At 36.5% G+C, this 24,996-nt stretch overlaps 1 protein-coding gene across 1 annotated transcript in view; it reads left to right on the top strand.

Annotated features, from left to right (window-relative positions):
- The first annotated feature begins 6,248 nt into the window (after window positions 1-6,248).
- Window positions 6,249-24,996, top strand: part of CNGB3 (cyclic nucleotide gated channel subunit beta 3) — a 60,374-nt gene continuing 41,626 nt past the window's right edge. Inside the window, 3 exon segments of the mRNA XM_050971236.1 lie at window positions 6,249-6,356; window positions 8,697-8,772; window positions 17,958-18,069. Of these exon segments, the coding sequence (XP_050827193.1) occupies window positions 6,249-6,356; window positions 8,697-8,772; window positions 17,958-18,069 (296 nt within the window).

Raw genomic sequence — 24,996 nt, 5'->3', positions numbered from 1 at the left:
AGGTTTCCCCATCCAAACAACTTATTTGTCAACTATTGCAACTCTAAAATTCGCAAAAAATGGGTTGGAATTTTTTAAAAAATATATAAGTTTTGGTTTCTGCAGTAATCACTTTTAAGGAGGGGAAAGTGCACAAAGGAAAAATGCAAATGTTTGATGGACTGACTGAAACTGGGGTAAGTCCCAGTTCAAAGCTTTATCAATTATATCAAACTACCTCCATGTTTAAGGTGCTTAGGTTTTTTTCTCTGCTAAGGCACTGTTTTTGCAGTACTCACTTTGCAGTTTGTTGCCATGTTGTTGACTAGATGAGGTAGTTTGTGTTGGTGGCATGCTTTAAATATTTATGTTAGCAGCAACAGAAGGCTTAGCACCACTGCAGTGGGAATAGGATGCTCTGAGGGTACATAGAAAATATGATGCTTTTAGAGGAATACATTACACACTTCTGAGAGTTTTTCTTCTTTTGATAGCACAATGAATTTCAGCTTTCCAGAAGAGATGCAATTTATAACCAAATTTCTATTTCCATTTCCCTCAGATAGAAGTGTTAACATACACAAGTGTTAACACGGCTGGCATGAAAGACTCTGAGTGTACAACCCTCTAATCCTCCCCTCCCCACAGTGATCATTTGCTTGCAAGATAGTACAGTGGCCACAGATGTTTTTCCCCTACACTTATTTCTGCTCTTCCCCAGATACCTGTCTTGCACTTCTGGGTCCTTTTTCATCTAAATCAAGCCATGGTATCATCTCCATAGTGCCTCTTCAAGAAAGTATGTCAAGCTCTTATAACTAAATTGAGAAGTAGTCTTAAGGAAAAAAAAATAGGGGAACTGCATCACTTAAGTTATCACATTTGCTTCTTTCTCTTAAAATTCTCATGTTAATTAGAAAAGAAATTTTCAAAAGCCCACAGATATTGAACATGAAATTGAAGTTCTATCCTGATCACCTTCGGATATTTTTCAGTGTAAGAAACTATTTCCTTCTCTCTTTCTCCCCACCCCCACTTTACTGCTATAAGAGAGTATGATTGCAAAATGTTGAGATGATATTGGACAGAAACCTGGCACCAAGAATGAAATTATGTACTGCAAGTATTCTGAGCAAAATACACTTATTTCATTGGTTTGATTTGGCTTTTGTGTTCTGTTGGTTGGTTTGTTGGCTGAGGATTTTTTGGTTCTGTGCTGTGATTTTTTTGAAAGAAAAAAATTCCTTTTTTTAATGGGGGGTTCCTTTTTACCTCATATTAGATGGTTCTGAATTCCAAAATGAAGGATTTAGACTTAAACCTTATCAAAATTTGAGATCCAGGTGTTCAAGAATATCTCTTCTTATCATGTACAATAACCTTTCCTTTTCCTGATACACTCACACATGTGAAGAACAAACTCACCCAATGTTTTCTTAGAGTTTTATTTAAGGGAATAAAATTCTTTTCTATCACTCTACCACCCTTGTTATCCATGCTATTCTGCATAAGAGAAGCAATAATCAGTAGTTAAATAAGTAAATGATAACTTGCTGGTCTGGTGTGAAATCATAATTTAACACATAAATAGAGTTACCAGAGAATAACCCTTGCATTTTTCTTTTGGGTTTTAAGATACGTGTAAAGCAGTGGTTCTGAAACCAACATCACAATATCAAATTTTTTAACAATTAGAATTATTCCAGATTAATGCTATTTTATAAGGCTTGAAAACAAAACAGCAGAAACACATCTTTTAGGAATTTTGACATTTTACTGAAATTTTCGACAGCCTATTACTTTAGTGTGTGCTTGCACAGTTCAGAGATCTTACTGCTCCTACTAGCATTTGAGGGAAAATAATTTTTCCAAAGTGACTCAGTTTTCTAACTCTTGAGGTAAATACCCTTCAGGCAGAAAAAAAACTAGTTGTCCAGTAGTTTTCAGTAAAAGTTTCTAAATTTGGTGCAAAGCCAGTCCGTGCAGCTCCACACTGAAATGAAGGCTCCAGTCCAGGAGTCAGACCTTTCAAAGGAAAAGGTTGTGTCCCCTCCCTGTTTTCCTCCTGGGGCTTCCTGCTGAAGACATTCAGCAAAAGAGCCCTTGTCAACTTCCCTACTGTAAACAGGTGCAGTATGTACTCACCAAAAAAATTACCAGTACAGAATGATGTTTGAGACATCATTCATCTCATGTTGTTGTTTGAGACAAGGGTTTCTTGTACAGTTCCTAGCACTGTTTAATTCTGTACCTATAACATCATGGCATGGTTTCAGCAGAGGCCAGTCTTTGGTTTTGCCTTTGGGAAAACCACACCAGGCACTGTCTTCGGCAGGTGGTTTTTTTTTTTTTTTGTTTGGTGGTAAATACCCTTGTGTGGGTAAAACACTCTCTTTTGTACACTCCTTTATTCATATTGTTGTGGTTATTGCAATTTATTAGCAAATTGTCCTTCCATCTTCTATTCTCTCAAAGTGTTTCATCCGCTATTGGATGGGAGGAAAGGGGAGCAGCTTGAGTGGGTCTGAAGTTCCCACTGGGTTTTTAACCAGCACAAGCATATTTTTAAAAACTCTAGTACCTGAACTTCATATTTTGAATTATTTTAGTTTCCCTTGAAGTGCTCCAGCAGACTACATACAGGCAATTTTCCATCTAAATGTTGACAGAAAATTCATTTCCTTTTATAGCAATCTATTGTTTTTCATGGAGATGAAAAATAAGAAAAGGAAGGGGACCATGACCTCAGCAGTATAAGGTTACAAAATGGCTGAATGTGGCATGAGACCACTCTTTTTTAGGTTTTGTTTGCTTCTGACACGAGAGTGGCCCCTTTCACATCCCAAACATGTACTGTGCACCCATGAAGGTACTTGAGGAGTCCCTAACTTGTTGGATTGAGATTATGTGGTCTTTGTGGAGGGGCTGCAGGACACTTCATTCTTTCAGTGATGTAGCCCAGGCTGAGAATCCTCCAAGTAGTTTTTGCAGCTACCTTTCTAGAGGGTCTGCTCCTTTTTGGCTCTAGGTTCAGAGACTAATGTTGAATACTTATTTAAGTGAGATGCTTTTGAGCTCTAGCTTAGCAGATAAAGCTTTCTCATGTGATGAGTCACATTTTAGGCAGTGACAATGATGTTACTAAAGAAATTCTGCCCATAAGGACATGTAAGAAATACAGACATAAACATCTATTTATGGTGCCTGGGTTGTTTTGGGGTTTTTTTGGTTGGTGTTTTTTTGTTTTTTTTTGTTTTTATGGTTTTTTTGCACTGAGGGAAAAAAAGAAATGCCAGAAAGGTAGGGAAAAAAATAAGAAAAAAAGCCAGACATGCTAGGGGAAGTGTACCTTCTACTAATAGACAAGAACCTTTCCTCAGCTTTTATTATGCCTGCAGATGAATGTCATACCTAAACCTAAAGTGGTTTGCATTTTTCCTCTGTCTTAAATCCCACTCCTTTAACTCAAATGTCACTTTCATCAAAAGAGGTCACTAGCAAAAAGTGGCATCAGCCATTATAACTTTGGCTGGCTGACAGTCCATTTTGTCACCTCCTACAACCCACACATCACATCACAGCATGGTTCTGTGATCATACTCAAAGCTAGCCAGGATCTGGTGCAAGCTCTAGAAAATGAGCCTTTAGGAGATGGCTCTCAACTTAACTAAGCCATTTTATACAGTGGACTGTGAAAAGGAATAGGAAATAACAACATTTTGTCTCTTTTCAGCATATTGCCAAAGAACTGCTCCAATCTCTTTTTTGTTGCAAGCTGAATAAATCCTATGATCAGATTTTACAAATAAAACTGAATTTAAAAGGAAAGTCTGCATTCCTTGAAGTTCAAACAATCAAGATTTCAACAAATTTTCAGATTCCTCCAGACCATAAGACTTATTACTGCCTCAAACTTCGGATGCAGAAGACTTGTGGCAACATATAAACTGCAACATATGAAAAGCTTTATGAATCAATGCAAAATTAGATATATTAAAATGGTGAAGGAATCATCATGTGAGAAATCTTTGTAATTTCTTCAGATACCTCACTTAATACTAAAGTTTTAGTGCATGCATCTAGCCATGACTGTGATAATATTCCTAAGGAAATAGATTTCCATTGAAAGCATGAATTAATTTTCTTTATTAAGGTAGAGTTAGTTAGAAGATATAATCACCTCCATTTAAAAAAGAAGACAAGAAGTAGATATGAATAATCTGAGCTCCAAAACCAATTTTAATCTGAGGAAAAGATAAATAGATGCTGGGTTTTTTTTAACAAAAAACCCAGCATTAAGGAAGATGGAAAAATTACTGTTATAATTTTCATTAATCCACAAAAATAGTGAAAAATTTTCAAATGTTACACTATGAAGAGGCAAAAATTATGAAAAGAGCTAGATTCAGCTTTTGTCTGACTACTATTACAGAGCTCTAAAGAAAGATGTGCTACTCCCAGCTGTCAAGATCCTTAAATCACAAAGATAAACTGAAGAAAGATACCTCTGAAAAACATCTGCACACTACATTTTGCATCTGGAGAATATCTGAACAGAAGTGGAACCCAGGCAATGATATTTTTCAAATGTTACACATGACTTAATACAAAATAAATATTCCAAGTGATATCTATTGATCTGTACATTCAAACAAATGGAGCGTCTGACACTACCTTTGGAGGAATGAAAATCAGTCCCTGGAGTTCAGTCTGTGCCTATTAACTACACTGGGAGCTAAATCTGTGCTTACAGTGCTTTCAAACATTTTATTACAAGTTCCAGGCAATAAAAGACCAATAAAAACCAAACCAGTTCAAAAAATAGTCCTGAAAAAAAGGAATCTCTTCCTGTTAACTACTCTCCTAATTATTCAGAAAAAGAAGTCATGCTTCCCTTTGCACATTCTTATTATTTAAGTATTGCACTCTTTAAGATTAAAAAATAAAATTCTTTGAATAAGAATCTTATGAAAAATTTGAAAAGTCTTTTTACTGGAAGACAAATATTTCCTCAAAGAAAACAAAAAAAGAGATAGGAGGTAAATCAATAATTGATACAGGATATAGTCATCCTGTAGCTAGAGAATATAGGAGAGAGGCTTGAAATCTCTGTACCCTCTGGTGTTTGCCATAAATACAGCACCTAGTAAGCCCTGGCCAAAGCCAATGCAGCTAAGAAGCTAACTGCACAGAGTCTATCTTCTTTTCTGCTGCACTCTTAATCTTCTTACTTAACAGTGCATCACAGTGCTTTTAGTATGTTCAAAATGTGGTAAAAATACCTAAATAGCCATTTCCCATAGAACAAAATAGATACATTGAAGCAGATCAGTCATTTTATCAGAGTCAGACATGAATTTGTACCTCTATTAGTATCAAAATACAAGGTTTAGTGTAATCTGCTTATTCTTTACAAAATCAGATCACATGAAGGGGTTCCAAACATTTTTTTAATTAGTCTCAGACTAAGCAAATATAACATTCATTAACAGTGGACATCCATAATATGCACATATTCCCAATGGCCCTTCCCTTTTAATGTTTGCTACACCCCTTTTTCGTGCCTTGTTATTATAAATTTTATACTGGCATAAACACTATATTTACAAAAAACATTTAAACATATTGTTTTACATTTTTAAAAAGATGACTAGGCATAATTTTGCAGAAATTCTTGAGATACATATTTCCTTATGAGAGATTACATATGAATGCTACATATTTTCATTGCATTATGGTTTTTTATGCAGAACTTAACCATTTTTAATAGACAAGGAATAAAACTACTTGTTCTAAAAGATTTTAGAAATTAAGATTTTTTTTTAATGAGAAAATGGTTAGTCTCAAAAAGGCTCAGTATTCAAATGTGGTTTGGATGTGGCTGTTGTTTAAAGTTACCTGAATTGGTAACTTTCAATTCAATCCACTGAAATGCTTAATATTAAATACATAAAAGATTTTACACCGGTTAATTCTAAAAAAAAAATTAAAATCTCTCTCCTCTGACTTTTTGCATGATAAGTGTAACTGTTAAGACTAAAAATAATTTACAAATAACTTATTCTACAAGATAAAAAGAAAAAGTGCTAATGTTGACCAAAAAAATGTCACTGAAATAGACTGTGCAAGAAATTTCTCTAAGGCACTAATCAGACCTAAACCTGATTAACTGTCTAATTGGCTTGATTACTGATGGCAAGAAAACATGTGCTATAAACCTGTTCATGGTAAAAGAGTCATAGAGGCTTCAGGGGAGCTGAAGAGGCAAGATGTTTAGAAAACTAAAATCAGTATTTTCTAGACCAAAATTAGCACCTGAGATAGCAGATTGCAAGAATGAAGGTGCCCCTCCACCACCAAAGGCATCAACAGGCCAGGTATGGTTTTTCTTGTCTATTATAGACTCATTAATACTATCTTTTTGTTCAGAAGGTATTTATGTAAGCAAAAACCAGAGGTTAGAATTTCAAATATACTTACTGAATATGGTATCAATCTTTTTTTAGAAAAATGAAATAAATGTTTTCATTCTCCTCCATCCTACCATCTCTTCTTTATGAAGAAAATATAATTGTCTCCTTTTGAAAGCTGCTTTCTGACTAGGGCTCACCTGAAATAGTACAGGCTTATGAGAGGTCGTGATCAACATTGCAAATGGAGAATTAGAGATACAGGCACTGCTGCTTTACATATGATGATATATTTTATGCATCCTGTTTCCTTCTGGCAGGAAATGTCAGTGTGTCCTTTCTGAATATTAGAATGTCATGCAGGTATATATCAGCCTGCTTCCTGATAAACACTGGAAAGACAAAGTAATTTAGTAGCTTTTTAAAGAAGCCCTTTTTTCAGCTTGGTTTTGATAATGTAAATCCTCTTGGAAAAATAAAGTATGTCATGTTAGTCCACAGTCTATATTTCTATATAGTATTTCTTCACCTTAAAAGTTAATTCATTCTTTTCTATTTAATTAATGAAACATTTTAAATAAGAGCAAAACAATAAGTACTTTTTCTCTCATTGCCTTTGAATTTTTATCTTTCCCCAATAATTTCCAAAAACAATTTTTGTTTTTTCCAGCTCGACATAATCAAAACTTTACAAGACAAAATGGCAACAATTTATGGCTTCACCACATAATTATGGAAGTGACAGAGATTCTTTAGTATCAGCCTGAGCTATTAAACCTTCCTGCCTATTGAAAAAGTCGAAACCCCTCTATTACAAAGTTAATTTTAAGTGGGCATATGCAGACTGTCATCCAATGGCAGTAATAATGTCTTAAAAAATGGCAAAAATGTCTGTGTTCAATAACCTTTATATACTGCAGATCTACAGGCATTGTTCATGCTTTTACACTTCAGTATTCTTGTGTCAATGAAATAATGTTTTGAAAGAAGAAAACTCCTGAATATTGACAGGTTAGTTCTGTGCAGACTGATATTTACTTGGCAAAGTGCTCTAGTAAAACAGATCTATTTAGTTTTCACTGGAGACAAGGATTACTTGTTTGGAGAGAATAATTTCATACATCAGTGCAACATTCAGGTTGCATCACCATCAGCCTACACTCTTCAAAACACTGCTAAAATGGAGGCACATTAATGAATTAAGGATTAAGACATTTCCTGCCTGCAAGGAGATATTGTCTAAAAAATAAAGAAGAAAGAGAAGTACATAATATCTGGTAAATGGTTAGTATACTAATTAATGCACTAATTTATGTACTTATTCTATTAGGAGGGAGCCTGAAACAAAGAAAACAACCTTTATAACAAAATATCATGCAAAAACCTTTAGTATGCACAGACTTTTAGTGGAATTTTAATATACTTATATATAAATATGTATATAAAATTTGTAATTTAGTTCTCGATACATATGTATATTAGAACTTCAGTGCCTGGTTCTTCAAATAAAAATAGACAGGAAAAATATTTTCATAGGAAAAAAACCACAAAAACCAAACCAATTTATTCTCAGAAACACAACCAAAAAGGTCACTGACCTAGGAAAGGAAAAAAAATGTGCATGAAGATCTGAAAGATCTTAATGTCAAATAAGTTTTCCAAATGTTGATACAACCCAACACCCTTCTCTATTAATAAGTATGGGATAACAAATGCTGATGGGCTTGATTAACACAAAGCTGTTACATAGTATTGTGAAGGCCTCGGACTCCCCATGCACATCTCGCTCCTTCCTCCAAAGGCCACTCTGTTAAAACTGAGATGAGTCAAGGTACAGGTACACAAGGATTTGGTTAATGGATCTAAGTCAGCAAGAGTAGGAGGAAGTTAATTTTTTGCAGTGAAAGTTGATGATATCTCAGTATTTTGCAGAGATTGAGATATGTCGTTATGGTAAGGTAATTCAAAATATACCAGGTATGTTAACCCAGAAGAAGGTTTAGGCAGAATCATGACTAACTGAGAGATGCACACTGCTTTGTGAGAGGCAGCACTGAGCAAGACAGCTCTTCAAACTCTAAGCTAAGCAGCTGGGTTTGCACCAGGGATGTGAAGATAGTGTTTGATTTCAACATCCATCACGAGGCCTTTGGCAAATCCATCTGTAAACACACAGAACACCCAGGAACAAAGGTCTGTGTGTGGCAGCTTAATCAAATTCCTACAAAAATGTTGCAGACATCAAACTACCCTTATCATTCTCAACAGTGATAGTCTACAGCTTCTAATCTTGTGTATTTTTTTAAGGATGAAAATAAAACAACAAATGAACCACAGAAAACAGAGGCCAACAATAAAGCAGAGCCTAAACCAAAGCAACAAGGTCAGTAATAAGCTATTTATGAGTTTTCAAAGATTATCGGGACACAGTATATGTATACTCTATAGGATTGTAAATAAAACTGTTGTTCTCCCTAGTGCTCTGACAGGAACTCTTATTTTTTATTTGTAGAAGAAATTAAGATCTCTGAATTGTCATTGACCCCAGGCCAATGATTTGTTAGAAATATAGGAACAGTATCCAACAATAACAAAAGGCAACAAGCCTTCAAGCACACGGTGCCTTCATGAGCTTGCCCCCTCTGATCAGCTAGTCTAGGGAGCTCTATTTCCTCTTACTGAAATTTGACTCCTTAGAAATCTTAAAATAAAGGTATTTAGTGGCTTTAGAAGAAAAAAAAAAAAAAAAGAGCATATTTTTAATATCTCTTTTAGTCACTTTTCTCACCAGAAGAGATACCGGAAAAGATAAGAGGTACCAGAAAAGATAAGACAGACTTTAAACTTTCTGATGTTCAAATATTTCCCTGAACAGCCATTCCAAACTTAAAAAAAAAAAAAAAAAAAAACCATAAAAACAAACAAAAAACACCAAAAAAGAATTAAAAAAAAGAAAAACTGTTATAAATATTTGCCATTCCTGTTCAGAAGCTATTCAGGACAGGTATTTGGGACCACAGAACTCAAGGCAGTAAAAGAAGGTAATTTTCTGCCTAAGCAGCTGGTTTCTGGAGACAGAGGCTGCTGGTCATGGCTATCCTGCCCCTCTCTTCCCCCACCTCCAGTAGCCAATCCTGTTTTGTGTATACCAGAGCCTGAATGACTGCTTACACCTGCTGCCAAAATAAAGGCTCAGGATGGGTGAAGCAACAACTCCCTCCCTCCCAGCATGAGGGGTGCAGCCCTTTCCTTTTCCATCCTCCTCTTCTGGAGAAAATCAGAGTCCACTCTTCCTGTCACCTCATGCTTTTCCTTTAGGGGAGCAATTCATGTTCCTGCTCATTTCACTGAAGCAGCAAAGCAAAGACTGAGGAATCTCCAGCTTTCTGTGATAAAAAGTAACTAAGAGTGAAGCAACTGGAAAAAGATTATAAGGAAATTTTCATGAGCATAATTTGTGTTTGTGTAATCATAGCAAGTGTCACAATTTGTTTCCTCATATAATGAAACTTTAAACAAAGTCCATTTAATGCTTTTATATAACAAAGTCTTGTTTTATATTGTTATATAATGACTGTAGCATGAAATTAAGAGAAAACAAAGTCTGACCTGAATTAACTGTAGCAGCAATGGAAAAAAACAAATTTGATATTTGGTTTTTTTAGCAACACTAAGTCACAGATACTACCCCATGACAGAATAGCCTATCAGTACAGAAACTCTTTTTATTTCCATTAAAAATTTAATCTAATTTTACAGATAAATATAACTCATTAAGATACATTTTGGCATAAGAAACTACTTTTTTTCCTTCTAAAATATAAGTGGTGGTATAGTAGTAACTACACCATTAGTTACTTCATGAAATTATAATAGCTGAGTAAGTCCATGTGTTTTGGGGATATTTTTAAATCTACCTTTCTTTTGGAAGGTATTTCAAATCTCATTTTCAAACAGCTGCAACAAGACATGAAGAGTATTAATTAATTAGGTAGACAGTGGCTATAAAAAACAGAAAATTTACTGGGACCACACCTCAGGAGTAGCTTATGATTTTCACCACTCTGACTGTAAGTCCTTATCATCTGACCCAAATAAGGAACTTCTTTATCTCTGGACAGAAAATGGAAGTTAATCTAAAGCAGTTCACAGGAGGGTCTAGATAAACTTCTGCAAAATTTTGTGAACTTTGTGTCAGACATAAAATGGTGTGGTTATCTTCTGGAAGAAGAAGATGAGAATTTGTGTGGGTAAGCAGAGGATAAGAGATTAGAGAAAGCATTTTATGCTGTATGTACAAATCTGGAGTACAGCCAGAGCTCAAACAACATTAGTTAAGGCAGATCCATCTCTTAATGGAGAACTTCAAATGTGTTAGAGAAAAGCCTTTCCAAGGTCTCTCGTTACTTTTTCTGGTATAATCAAAATAAAATAGACCAGGAAAACCCTTAATCATAGTATCAGTTTGCAATTCCATAGTGCTAAATACAAATCAACAGACTGAGCAGAGCTTATCTTCACCCCCTTCTTTTCAGATCACCAAAACCAGCCATTGCCTTCTCCCTTTCTCTATGTACTTCACAAAGCAGCACGATGTTTCCAGCACACATGAGAATCCAGCAGGAGGTACCACTGGAGCCTGCTTGATTAAAACTTGGCCACTTCTGGCTTCTTTGTTGGCTACTCACTGCCCTATCTCTGCCTCCTCAGTTGCACTCTCTACCACTAACTTGTTTTATGATTAATTCTCTGCATAATTACTCCACTCTGTAATTAATTCTCTGTGCTTAGTCAGTTTGTTCCGTAATGGATTCATTTTTTAAATTTATCCCCTGCAATTTTTTGTGTACTTAACAAAGTGTGATTCACCTAATTACAGGTTCTCTGTGATATTGGATCCAATTGCTATAATTTCCTTGCATATTTATCACATCCCATAATTGACTGGCTATACAAATGCTTCCCTTGTTTTACCCACTGCTATTCAATAGCCCTGTTGGTGGTTCTGTTCTTTAGGAGGACATATCCAGCCTCTACCTGCTAGCTGGTGACTGCATTATTGTTCTCTGTTTTGTAATTTATTTCATCCTCCTGACATATAATTCCAGTTTGACTCTTTTCAACTACATTTTAGTATTTCCCAGAAGTCTGTCCTCATCTTTACATTTTTCCCTTACTAGAAACTTGACTGTTTCCAATATTTTGGGTTTTGATCATCTACTAAATCAACAAGTGTCTCAAAGAGGTTTTCCAGAATCACAGTCACATTTATCCAGCTTTTACTAAAGAATATATTGTCATTGCTTTGTTCTTGGTAAGACTTGAGTGAGAAAGCCAAAGTAGAACTACCATAGGTGTTTCTATACATGCTGGAATTGCACTTCTGCTCCCTTCTGGGAGATAACCATGTTAATGTTCAGTGATATTTAATATATTCAAAGCCTAAATGCTTTGGAAAGTATCTCAAGTAAGCAGTGCAGCACCACAGGGGAAGGGCTGCTCAAAAGGAAATTCACTCCAGACTCCCTCTTCTAGTCCCGTACCTCAGGAACACTTTTCCAAGAAAAGAAAGAAAACAAGTAAAAGCAGAAGCTGTTGATAGTTGTCCCCTCTGATATATTAGCCTAGCTGTTATACCTTGCCTCTTTCATGATAAGAGGGTTCAAACCCATGTCTCTCCCACTCCTACAGAGCTGCCTAACCACCTGTGTAAAACCTAGACTAGAGAGGAGTGGGAGGAAGTTCCACAGCCTTCCTAACCTCTGGGCCATCATGCAGAAAAGAACACAAAACCCTGTGGAATCTGAGAAATTAGAATGGAGCATGTAACTGACCTACACATGGATCATGGAATGAACCTAGCAGTTCATCAAAACAGTAACAATGCAGGAAGAATGAAGGACTTTTATTTCAGTGTGTATTTATATTGTAATTGTTCAATCTTTTAAAAATGGGGGAAAAAATCCTCTCACCATGTATTTGACCCTATTGCAAATAAATAAGGCCCAGAGCCAAGAGGAGAGTCTTGATCACTAGCTGTTATACAAAATATGGTTGCTCTCCCTTCTTGGAGACAGAAATAAAGCAGATGTATTTATTGAGGGTACCAAAATCCTATGATGTAAAACCTTGGCTAATTCCGTTTAATTAGATACCAATTAACTCTGTATGGACTACAACTGAGTTAGAACTCTGAGAAGGGTGATTTAAATTAAATGTGAAGTTTTGTGAAAACCTCTGTTTGGCCTGTTATGAAATTGACTTCTAAGTTGCCCTTAAGCAGCAAGACAAGACCTGTCTCTTAGCACCAGGAAATCCAGACTTAAATAAGTGGGTTTTATTTCAAAAAATACAAATGAAATATGTGATTTTACAAGCTGCAGCCCTAGACTAAACCTGCCAATCCAAAGACACTTTGAAATAATCTTATTCCTTGTCACCTTATCCTTTATGCTCACCACATTATTTTTTCAAAGATTACCAAGGACTTGAATATGTTTAATTGTCTTTAATCACTCCTGCTGATGTGACGTCCTCTCAGATCTTCGTTTTTCACATGAGTGACATGACCAAATGTTAGGAAAATAAACTCAACTTCTTCATACAATCTTTCTTTCCTAGAAAATAAACTTAAATATTATTTTTGTTAGCCACTGAAGTTGAGGCTTAAGATGTTCCTACTTACTGATTTTTTATTTCACCCCAGCTGATTTCTGAACTTTTTTTCCCTGCACATAACATTTGTTCAAGAAACGTAGCTTCAATAAATGCCATGCTTGCAGCACCATTTCACTGCTCTAACTGTTCATATCAGAAGAAGAAGATTACAAAGGTGTGCATTTTTTAATGTCAAAGCTGAAGCCTTTTCTCTCCTTCATCCATAGGTTTTCTGTGGTTTTACATTTTCTTGAGATCTTTGTGACCCTATAGCCATTTTTAGATATTTTGGATAGAACACCTCTGTGAGGCAAGGATAATCAGGCAAATGACTACGTCAGAAATATCACACAGAGTTTGTAGACTGGTTCTCTTATTCCCATTCCATTGGTCCAAATACAAAGTCAGTCTAAACTCCAGCTATTCCAGAGAACCTGCTCTCTATGCTACTTTGCTACAATACCACCTAAAAGCCAATCTGTGACTTCTAACATATTTTGAAATGTCTAACACTTTGCAAAAAAAGAGGAAATGTCAAAAATAAAATCACTGATTTTAAGTGCTTAAAATTATGTTTCTAAGGCATATAATACGTCACTGCTAAAAAGAACAGATTACTCAAACATTAGTCACTCTGCCTCCTACTAGCAGACTCTAACCATGTCTTTATACACCTTTTCCTGTTTCAAACAATGCTGTCTACCCTCAAGTGTTTCCATGCACCATTAAAATTGGCACCATTGTTTCTATATTAACTAAATTAATTTTATCATGTGAGCATGTTGCTTTTTAACCCCAGCCAGTACCAAGCCCCACACAGCCCCTTACTTACTCCCTGACCTCTCTAGGGGGAGAATCAGAAGGATAAAAGCTAGAAAACTTGTGGGTTGAGATATTTTATCAGTTTATTAGGGAAGGCAAAAGCCAAGCACACAAATAAAGCAAAACAAGGAATTAATTCAGTTCCCATTGACAGGTAGGTGTTCAGCCACCTCCAGGAAAGCAGGGTTCCAATTGTGTGTAACAGTGACTTGGGAAGTTAGATACAATCACTCCCAACTTCCTTCCTACTTCTTTCCCCCAGTTTACATACTGAGCATGGTTAGTATATAAAGTGTCATATGGCCTGGATATCTCTTTGGCCAGTTAGGGTCAGCTGTTCCATCTAAGTCTTTCCCAGGCTTCCATGCATCTCCAGTCTCCTCACTACTGTGTAAGCCCTGCCTAGCTAAAACAAAACCATCTCTCTGTTATCAGCACTGTGTTCAGCCCAGATCCAAATACAGCCCTGGCACCAGCCACTGTGAAGAAAATTAACTCTACCCCAGCTGAAACCAGCACAGAGCACATCAAGCTACACAAAATTTACAAGTAACCATCAAATATATATTCAACAGAAGAAATATAAAGTATTCCTTTATCTTTGTCTTTTTGACTACCATGACTAATTCTCTTCTGTGCTTCTGCCAAGTGTTGGAAAGCAGGTCAAGACAGTTCAGGCCAATCAGATTTGCAGGATTATTTTTCATTACTGAAGGAACAAAAAAGAGCAACATTAGATGTTCTTTAAATCAACATTGCTTACACTAATCCTGGTAATAAACACCAGAAATTAGTGGTAACATTTACAACTGCATCACATACACAGCAACTAAACTATAATTAGTACTACACTATCATTGTGCAATCATATAGTAGTTTTTAAGCAACAGTGTATTTTAAAATGACTATGTTTTTGTAAAAGTTACTAAGAAGTTAACAGTAGAAGAAAATATTTGACCATTTTTATTTAATTAATATGAAATAGACATCATGCGTGGGTGTTCTGATGAAAATATTGTTTCCACAGATGAAAAAGAAGATTAAAGTGAGTCAATGTTTTGTGAATCACCCCATAAAACAATATATTGTGGATTCAAAATTAAATAAGATTATGTCAGTGGATGATTAAGTTGAACTAAAATGTGCTTTTGAGTTTCCTCAGCTTCTTTGACAAAAGAAGCTGAGGAAACTCTTGCTTCTTATGTTAGTAACTGCTAGCCATGACAAGTTCTACATTTATGTATATCCAACCAGTAGAGACAGGAGGGGAAGCATAGCTGTGATACTGGTCAGACTGCTAGTGCAAGGCAGTGGAGCTGGCTGGGATATCTAGGAAATAAATTCTTCCCTTCCTGAACTATAGCAAAGCAACAGAAAGCAAAAGCACTTTTTCTGTTCTATACTCAGATTGCTACTATTCAGCTGCTGACATTTATTCATATCTTGATATCTAAAAACTTATCTAAGAGAGGTAAGCAATTAGGTTTTATAATTTGCATCTTGCTCCTTGCTCCTTGGAGAACTAGGTAGGTCACTGGTATGATGAAGTTTCAGTGGGCTTAGAAATTTAATCAGATTTATTTGGAGTGAATACATTAAGCAGTGTTTTTTCCACAAAATAATGCTTCCACAACTGTCACTTTCCCCTTCCATCTTAAAATAGAACCAGCAACATTTATCCCAACACAGTTTTAAAATACATTATCCTTATGGGAAGGCCAAATATTTAGAATGTGTGGACACCAGCAGGCTTCCTCAGCTCCCACTGTGAATGCATTGGGAACTTCATCCACCCATATGCCAGTACAGTGGGAATGCAAATAATTCAGAAAAACTCAAACCCTTTATTTCGCTGAGTAAGCATGGATCTGTATGTTTTGAAAATTGCATTCATTGTTGGTGCCTTGGCATTGCTTTGGTTTTGACTTTTTTCTCATGATTTCAGTACAATGACCAAAGTTATGCAAAGCTGTCCTGCAAACCTGCCACTTACCTGCTGGATCATTATTTATTTGGGAAACAAACAGTTGTAGTCTAAATTTCCCTTAAAATGACTACCACACTGTTATTAAGGGCAGTCCATTGGGCCTGGGTTCAAGAGATGGAAGACTTTGAGCTTGATTCAAGCTGTGAAGGGCAAAGGGTTTGTTTTTTTAATATGTGACTATGCAGACAGCCCTCTCAATTTCACATAGAAAGGAAAAACTAAAATTTGACACACCTAGTAATAGTGTTAGGTCCTGATATTCTAATATTAATGCAAATAAGCCCTGCTAGAAATTTATTAATCTTTGTATGTGAAAATTTGGAATATTCATGGGATTGCAAGGTTTTCCTTCAGGCTGAATGCAATCAGCATTTGATGGTCAGTGTGGGTTCAGACATCAGACTGAATACCTTGATAATATCTATCAGGCTTAGAAGTTATTATCCTCTGCACAGGAGTGTTTATGTGCAAGCACCATATATTTTTTACTTTGTGTTTTTTGCTTCTCATACATGTTGTCATTCCAAAGATGGATTGTCTTATTCAGGAGCCTGTTACACTAAACGGTGTAACTGCACTGGCATTTTGTTTCAATGAAGAATGCCCTTCTAAAAAAAAAGCCCTCTTGATTGTCCCCTGATTTCCTCTTTTTTTTTCCCCCCAAAAACCCCCAAAACCCTTTAGGAACTCATAACTGGATTCCTTAGAATAAAACCAAACCAGAAGAATAAGTCCATGATTCAAGTTACTTTATTCAAGCTGCTGATTGTCACTCATTTCAGTGGATATCAATGCACCTCATTTGAAATTTATCTGCCAGATATGCCAGACATTTATGTGTGACAGATATAAATTCAATGTCATGCTTTCAGCACCATTTCACTGCTCTAATTGTTCATATCAGATTGTAGCTCATAGATACAGCTAGGAGTAACTACTAAAACAAAACAAAAAAAAAATTCCCAAAGTGAGATGATTACAGAAATGTTGAGGTTAGCTTTGCTCTCACTCTTGATTGAGTACTTGGCTTTTTGGATTGTGGAGTCAAGGCAGGGAGAACTGGGATATTACAAACTATTAATTCAAAAGGAAGCAGAAACTGCAACAAGTGCTGGATTTTTTTTACTTATTTTAAAGGAATAACTCTCTAAATATGGAGTTTAACTATCAGGAAAGTAACTTTACCCTATCCATGTAAAATATTCAAAGTCTGATTTTCTTTGAGCTGTCTCAAGCTTAAAATATAGCTCATACAACAGGCTCCTGATTTATTTGTTGCCATTTTTTGCTGCCAAGTTTTTCCTCTATCATCATTTTACTTAAAGTATTTGTGAAGGCTGAGCTTAATGTTCCTCTATTATGCAAAGCATCAGACTGATGAGAACTATCAAGTTATTTTTCAACATGAAAGTTTAAAAAAAGATAAGGAACTAATTATAAGAAAGCATCACTTGAAGCCACTTAAATGGCAAGAGACCATGCCATTTGCTTCAAACTCTACAGACTTCCTACTTGGATGACTTCAAAAAGTTACTAGTAACAGAAAGGAAGAAATAGACTAGACAAAGTACAACATACTCACATCCTTAATGATATATTTCAATCATGATTTACTCAGCAATGAACAGTACTGTCATGGTAGCTGAAGCAACATCTTTGATGCAGTAGAAACACTGAAGCGTAGATAACTTTATTAGCATTTCTATTCATAAGAAAATTAGCTACTCTTTACTTTTCTTCCTGTATTTCACAACGCATTTCTGGACAGATCTACCTGTTTTCTACCTTGTGGTATCACTTCTTGTCCCTCATCAATAGAGAAGAGCTCTGACTTGACAATTGTTGAGCTGGTTACTGATGAATCTGTTTAAAAATCACAAGCAAATTACAATTCTAAAAGGTGAACTTATCACAAACATGCTGTGCACAGTTAGCACTGAAACAGATTTATGCAGGATATTGTTCAGAGGTCAGTTCCCAGAAGTTGTGTCTTTTAGTGCTTATCTACTGAAGAAATAATGCCAGAGAGACAGTGATTCCTTCAAAAGAATTAATATAATTATTTAAAAATTCATTTTTAAAAATTAAAACCTTTTTTCTAGATACAGAATCAGCAAAAGCACCTGAGCCTTCAAAACCTGAAAACTCAACTGAGCCACCTAAGACAACTCAACAGGAAGAGCAGGAACTCAAAGATGGGAAAGAAGATGCCAAGTGAGTAAATGCAATTTAAAAATTTGAAGATTCTACCTGGCATCCTGACTTAACATTTCTGTGTGCCATATATCTATTCTTTAAAAGTCCATTCTGTTAGGATCTGAAGAGTTTTATTTCAATTTCAAGGCAGTATGTATATGAGGCATTCATTTATTATGTGATTTTGATAGTTTGTTGTGTACATCATTCTAAATTGCAGGAATGAGGAAAAGGATTTTCTCAACTACAGTTATATGCAAATTTTAGCAGTGCTGCTCCTTAATTATTACTATATCTTGGCAAAGAAGAAAGTCCCAGAGTGCTGCCCTGAACACCTAGAATGTTTGTCACATCATTTCAACTTGAAACTTTTTACCCTGCACATTTTTTTCCTGAGCTATGCCATTAAATCAGCATTAGTCTCCACAATCAGAAGATTAGTACTGTCTCTTTTGGAGCAGAGACAAACAAATTAAACAGTAGTATTCCTTCAGGGGAGAATCTAGGGTCATTCAACCTTTGTAAAAAGCTGAGGTGACTGTTTTGCAAAAATAAAAATAAATATGAAGTCTAGAAAACAATAAGCTTTGAATAGTTTATAGTCATTTCAGAAACAGAGATTCATAGATTCATTGAATCATAGAATTCTTTGGGTTGGTAGGAACTTTTAAAGGTCATCAAGTCCAACCCCTATGTAATGAGCAGGAACAGCTATAAGCGGATCAGACTGCTCAAAGCCCCATCCCAGCTGACCTTGAATGTTTGCAGGGATGGGGCATCCACCACCTCTGCCTAACAGGTGCCTGTGTTCCACCAGTCACACTGTAAAAAATTTCTTCTTTGTATCTAATCTAAATCTGCCATCTCTATGTTTAAAAATGCTAAATCTTGTCATGGCACTACCCCTGCTAAAATGTTTCCCCACATCTTTCTTGCAGGCCCTTTTCAAATACTGAAAGGCTACCAATAAGGTCTCCCTGAAGCCTTCTCTTCCCCAGGCTGACAAACCTCAACTCTCAGCCTTTCCTCATAAGAGAAGTGCCCCAGACTTCTGATCATATTTTTGGCTCTCCTTGAGTCCTGCAGATGACACCACCCAGCTTGGTCTCATCTTGCTGTGTGCACTTGATGAAACTCTCTGTGTCACCATGGAAAATAAAGGTCTTGATAGGACAGCTCAGGTTGGAAGGCTTCTCCAGAAGGAATGAGGTCCAAACTCCTGCTGAAAATATTTAGAGGTTAGACCAAACTCCCAGATTAGATCAAGGCACCCAAAACTTTTTTCAGCATAATTGTCAATCTGTGTCACCAAGAACGGAGGTTCATGGTTTCTCTGGGTCATCTGGTCCACCCTTTGACCACCCTTATGAAAACTAAATGGAATTAAATTTTCCTTGGCTTTGACTTGCTTCTTTTGCCTCTCACACTCTTGCTGTGCACCTCTGGTGTTCTTTGTAAATCAGAATGTGTAGTTAGCCCTCATTACTTACTAGAACACAGTGTGGATTCATGTTCAAATTGCTGTCCACCAGGACCCCCAGATCCTTTTATGCAAAGCTGTTATCTAGTCAGTCAGCTCCAAGTCTTTATTCTCACATGGCCCATTGCTATGCATCATGAAGTTTCTGCCTTTTGAGATCACTTTGAGTGGAGAAAAACTGATACACTCAATACAGAACAGGTAGAAATTCCTCCTGCTTGTTTTTGCCTTCTATTATTTTGATTATCCTAATGACACAAAGAAAAATCTTTCCCTGACATGGAGTTAATTTATAAAGATGATAAATTAACTACCTACTTTCTCCCCTTTGCTAAGACAGACTTCATGTCTGGAAATAATCAAGCAAAATGTTACTGCACATACCTCTATAAAATAATAGATGCAATTAAAAATAACTCTGACTAGAAAGAATGGAAAAGTTATTTATAACTTAGTCACTTCAATGTGAATCAGTAGGTCAAAAATGAAAACCTAGATAAGAATCTCCTTTTTTTTCCTCATCATACAATATGTTATTCAATGCTTAGAGTTCCACTGGTAAGTCTTGTAACCATGGTTAACCCAATTATGTTCTTGTGAAACAAAAGGGTATGTTTCTTATTAGTAGAAACAAAATCTGTCTGTTAAAAGAAAATTAAAAATATTTACATTAAACATTGCTTTCTCAGTGGTGTTCTGACTCAGTGTCACATGTCTGTCCAGATATACCTAGTCAGTCTAATTTGAGCAACAGATTCTAAAAATACAGCAAATATTTGGTAAAGTCTACTGCCAAAACAGTTACTAAATTCTGCAGTAGAGTCTGGAAGTCATGGTACTGGTGTCATTGCACTGGCATGAAACTAAACAGCAGATCTGTTGTATGACTGTCAGAGCTAAAGGGAGAATGAATTTTAAAATGTGCATTTGAGAGAATTTAATTCATTACTTCATAAGGTTCATGGAAGTCTATTAAAACACCATTCCTTATAAAGGTTACTGCCTTATTGAATCTATGTGTTCAAATTTGCCCACTAGAATATTTGTAGGGGAATCAATTGCCTTTTTCTCATTGAGAAAAGCTGAGAATCTGAGTCAAATAGATACATGTGATCTACAAAAGTAGCAGTAAATGAAACATGCTGAAACCACTGCCTAGCACTGAGGCCAACTAGAACAATAAAATATGCCTCCTGAAGAGTTTGGTCATTGCTAATTTCTAGGTGTTTCCATACCTGGGAGTTATTTGGAAAAGTGCTAGTTTTGTTACTCAAAGCCGTTTCAAGGACTGTTAGGACAGTCAGGACAGTCAACTAAGAGTCCAATTGACCAGGAGTTTTCTGTTACTGTTTTACCCCTGTTTGGATACTTCTCAAACACAGATTAGTAATGAGTGCTATCCATTGGCCAACACCAGACTGTGTGGTGCAGCCTACAAACTGCAGGGAATGGATGCCATCCAGAGGGACCTTGACAGGCTTTAGAGGAAGGCCTACAAAAACCTCTTGGAGCTCAAAAAAACCAAGTGCAATGTTCTGCACATGGGTCACGTTAATCACCCCTACCCGCAGAGCCTGCATGATGAAGAGACTGAGAGCAGCCCTGCAGAGAAGGATGTGGAGATATACTGGGGAATGAAAAATTAGATGTGGGATGGCAATGTGTGCTCGGAACTCAGGGAGCCAACTGGATTCCAGGCTGCACCAAAAAAATGTGTGGCCAGCATGTCAAGGGAGGTGATTCACCTTTGTCTACTCCAGCCTGCTGAGATTCCACCAGAAGTGCTGCATCCAGCTCTGGAGTCCTCAGTACAGGAGAGACATTGACCTGGTCTAGAGAGAGCCAAAACAACCAGAGAGGTGGAGCACCCCTCCTATGAGGAAAGGCTAAGAGAATTGTGATCTTGCAATTCTACGGGGGGTGATGATTTTAAAGAAAGCAAATTTAGATTAGATATGAGGATGAAATTTTTTGTGATGAGAGTGGTAAGACACTGGTTTGTCAGAGAAGCTGTGGATGTCCCATTGTTGGAAGTTGTTCAAGGTCAAGGTTGGACATGGCTCTGAGAAACTTGATCTAGTGGGCAATGTCCCTGTCCAAAGTAGATGGGATGGACTAAATGATCATTAAAGGTCTATTGGAAATCAAAAAATTCTATGCTTCTATGAAATTGTTATGGAAATCAAGAGTGGCAAAACCAGTGGTAGAATTTTCTGAACTGGAATTTTAGACTTTTCCCAGATATATTTCAGGTTGCCACAAGGGCTCTCTGAGAGAAGAGGGGATGGGAGCCAAGATAACACCAGCACAAACCTGTTCTTACCAACAGGGTTCAGCCTCACATGGTCTAAACAAAGCCCAGCAGCATCCTAGCAACAGGCTCCATCAGCAAGGCCAAGAGGTGGACCAGGTTTAGAGTCCATCCAGGGAGTCCAGAGACAGGGCTGGAGACAAGGCTACGAGAAAGGTCCAAAATCTGTCTGGGGGACAGGAACAGAGACAGAACTGGAGGTAGACACATCTAAACATTGCTCAGGCAGTGACCAAAGCCTGACCTGAAGTGGACAACAGAGATCCATAAGCATAGACTGTGGGTGGAAGTTCTGATGGGAGTCCCAGGGCAATTAATTTATGTAGATTATTTTCTTATGCTACTTGTCTTTCAAGAGTCAAAGTTTAATCAAAAGTCACCTGATTTGCAAGAAATCATCAGTATGGCCATATGCCTGAGTAATATAGATAATGAAATAGGGTTCATGGATATATGATTTTAACAAATCATATGCATCCAGAGCTCATCAACTTTCATGGAAATGTTAATAGAAAAGTTTTCTCCTTATCTGCTGTTACTGTGACATTTAATTTTTTTAAATACATCTGTACAGTCTCAGATACATAGAATAAAGAAGAGGAAGGAAGGCAATTTTACTGTTTGGAACAGCACATTTCATTTCCTCTAAGAGAGCAAATTTTTTTTGCTTGCTTTCTAAGTGAATGAAACTTTGACAAATACTGCATTTGATCCTAAAAATTCCCATAGAAATAGTTTGTCCACAAAAAAAAAAAAAAAAAGAAAAAAAAAAGCCCCCCCCCCAAAAAAAACCCAACAAACCAACAATCTTCCTTTCCCCCTCAGCACGTCCTAATTTTTTAAAATACTCCAATACATGGTGATGGACTTTAATAAAGACTAGAGAGACACAGCACTGGTCTCAACCACCTGAACACTGTGTCTGAAAGAAGAAACCCACAAGAATGGATGATGTACAAAGCACTGAATTAGGCCCTAGTGATTGAAACATTTAATATCTTTTTCCTAATGGCTTGGATAGGATTGCACACAAATTGGTTCTGTCTGCCAATATTTTTCTCCCCTCTATCTTTATTGATAATGTAACAGAGCAACAGGTAATTTTCATTAATGGCTAATTGCTGAGCAATAATAAGCTCTGGAAGGGTGGGCTAGGACTACCCTGTCTCTTCACAGCAAGAAATAAGGGAGCAGAAGAACACTCAGCACCACTTTTGCACTCTAATAGAGGAGTGCAACAGGGGAGCCTTACTAACAAGAAGCTTCAAGGTATGAGACAAAGTTACATCAAGTCCTGGAAAAGACAGAGTATGGAAGAGGGTAAACAAAGCATCTGGGGGTAGAGATCAGAGGAAATGGAGAGACAAAAAGAACTTTTGTGACCTCTTCTCTCTTCTGCATCTTTTAAAAGCCTTTAAGCCCTGTTGAATTTGTAAGAGTATTTCATCTTCCCAGATTACCAAAGAGATTACAATGTACTATTTATGCTAAGGCAGCACACTGAAACCCCCAGTCAAAGATCACAAGCCCTGCCGTGCAAAATACAGCATAAAATAATAATCCATATTTGGAGGCTAAATAGTCAACACCACAGAAAGGAAAAAAATGCAGTAGGTAACTGGGACTTTCTATGCTTTTAGATTTCATCTCAAAATCTTTCACATCCTCAGTTATGTTTAGAGAGTAACAAAACATTATATTTGATATGCCACCTTCAGCATCTAGCTATTGCAAACAAAATATAAAAATAAAATATAAAATGCATTAAATACATTTTAATAAAATATTAAACTTATTTTTAAAATATCATTTCCACTCAGGAAGCATACTCATCTGTTTTTTGTTTTTTCAAATTCAGAAACACAGCTTTCAACGTTTTCAAAACAAAGGAATTCCAGTACTGCAAGCTTCCATATGACCATGGGTGGTTCAGGCAAACTGAACTTCATGCTTGTGGTTTGCCTTTTTCATAGCCACATCCTATTACTTTATGGACTCTACCAGTCCTTCTATAAAGATTTTTTTTTTCCTTTTTAATTTGCCTAATAGCAAGAAAAGAAAACAAAACAAAGATTAAGAGGCAATTTGCTACGTGGTGCACAGCCAGGTTAATAAAGAGAACTCCTGCTGGTGGCATGTTCTTAAGTGAGTAATGCACTTCATTTACCTCAATAACCTGGAAAAAGAAAATTACTGTGCCTATTAGTGCTTGCTATCCACTAGTTAGAACACATCAATTCACCCAGTAGATGCACCTTAGAGAAACTATGTCCCACCACAAGCACAAAATCTCAGCACATTAGTGAAACAGACCTGGCACCAACCCTCTGCAGAGTCTCTAGAAATCCTTGATTACTGTAGGAACACCAGGGATGTACCAAAACGACACTCATGGCAATAAACTCCAATCAAATTTACATGAAGTGAAACAAGGCCAGTGCTGGGCCTTACGAAAAATCCCAGTTTAAACACAGCTACAAGTACATTTTATGGAGAGGCTAATACATTTCCTTAGTTGTTTCCAGCTAACCACTGCAGTACTTAAAATCACAAACAGATGGAATGCATCTAGTATACTTATTAAGCCTGACTGAAAATACATTAATGTGTTGAAAAATAAAAATACTTTTCTTAGCACTTACATTCCCTCTGCTTAAGTCTTTTTTTCAGAGCCTTTTACTTCTACTCCTTGGACTTGAGTTTCTGAAATTACTACATTGAGAACCTGCAAATTAAATAGAAAGGTGATGGTGTGCTGTCTGTACCAAAGTGGATTAAACTTGCTGTAATCTTTGCTGAGATGTATTTTCCTTGAGCCTTTAAATTCTGTCTGATCTGCAGGATGCAGTTACCCTTGCTATTTAATTTCACCCACTCTGCATGGCAATCGAGTAGGTAGCCTGAAATTAAAAAGTAGTGAATTCAGAAGTTCTTCACTGAAGAATAAATGAAGTGAGGAAAGAACAAGAATGTTATTACGCAGACTGAAATGCAGGATTTTTTTACCCTTACATTGTTTCAAATAATGTACTCATAATATTCATACATATTTATTGCTAACTGTATCAGTGGAAGAATTTGGGCTTTTTTGAATATGTTACAAAGTAAGGGTATTATTTGTTATAATTTGCTGCTGATTGATTTGTTTGGTTAA

Source organism: Serinus canaria, chromosome 2, assembly GCF_022539315.1.
Source record: "Serinus canaria isolate serCan28SL12 chromosome 2, serCan2020, whole genome shotgun sequence".
Taxonomy (NCBI): domain Eukaryota; kingdom Metazoa; phylum Chordata; class Aves; order Passeriformes; family Fringillidae; genus Serinus; species Serinus canaria.
The sequence above is the reverse complement of the archived record's forward strand: the minus strand, read 5'-3'. Positions and strand labels throughout refer to the sequence as shown.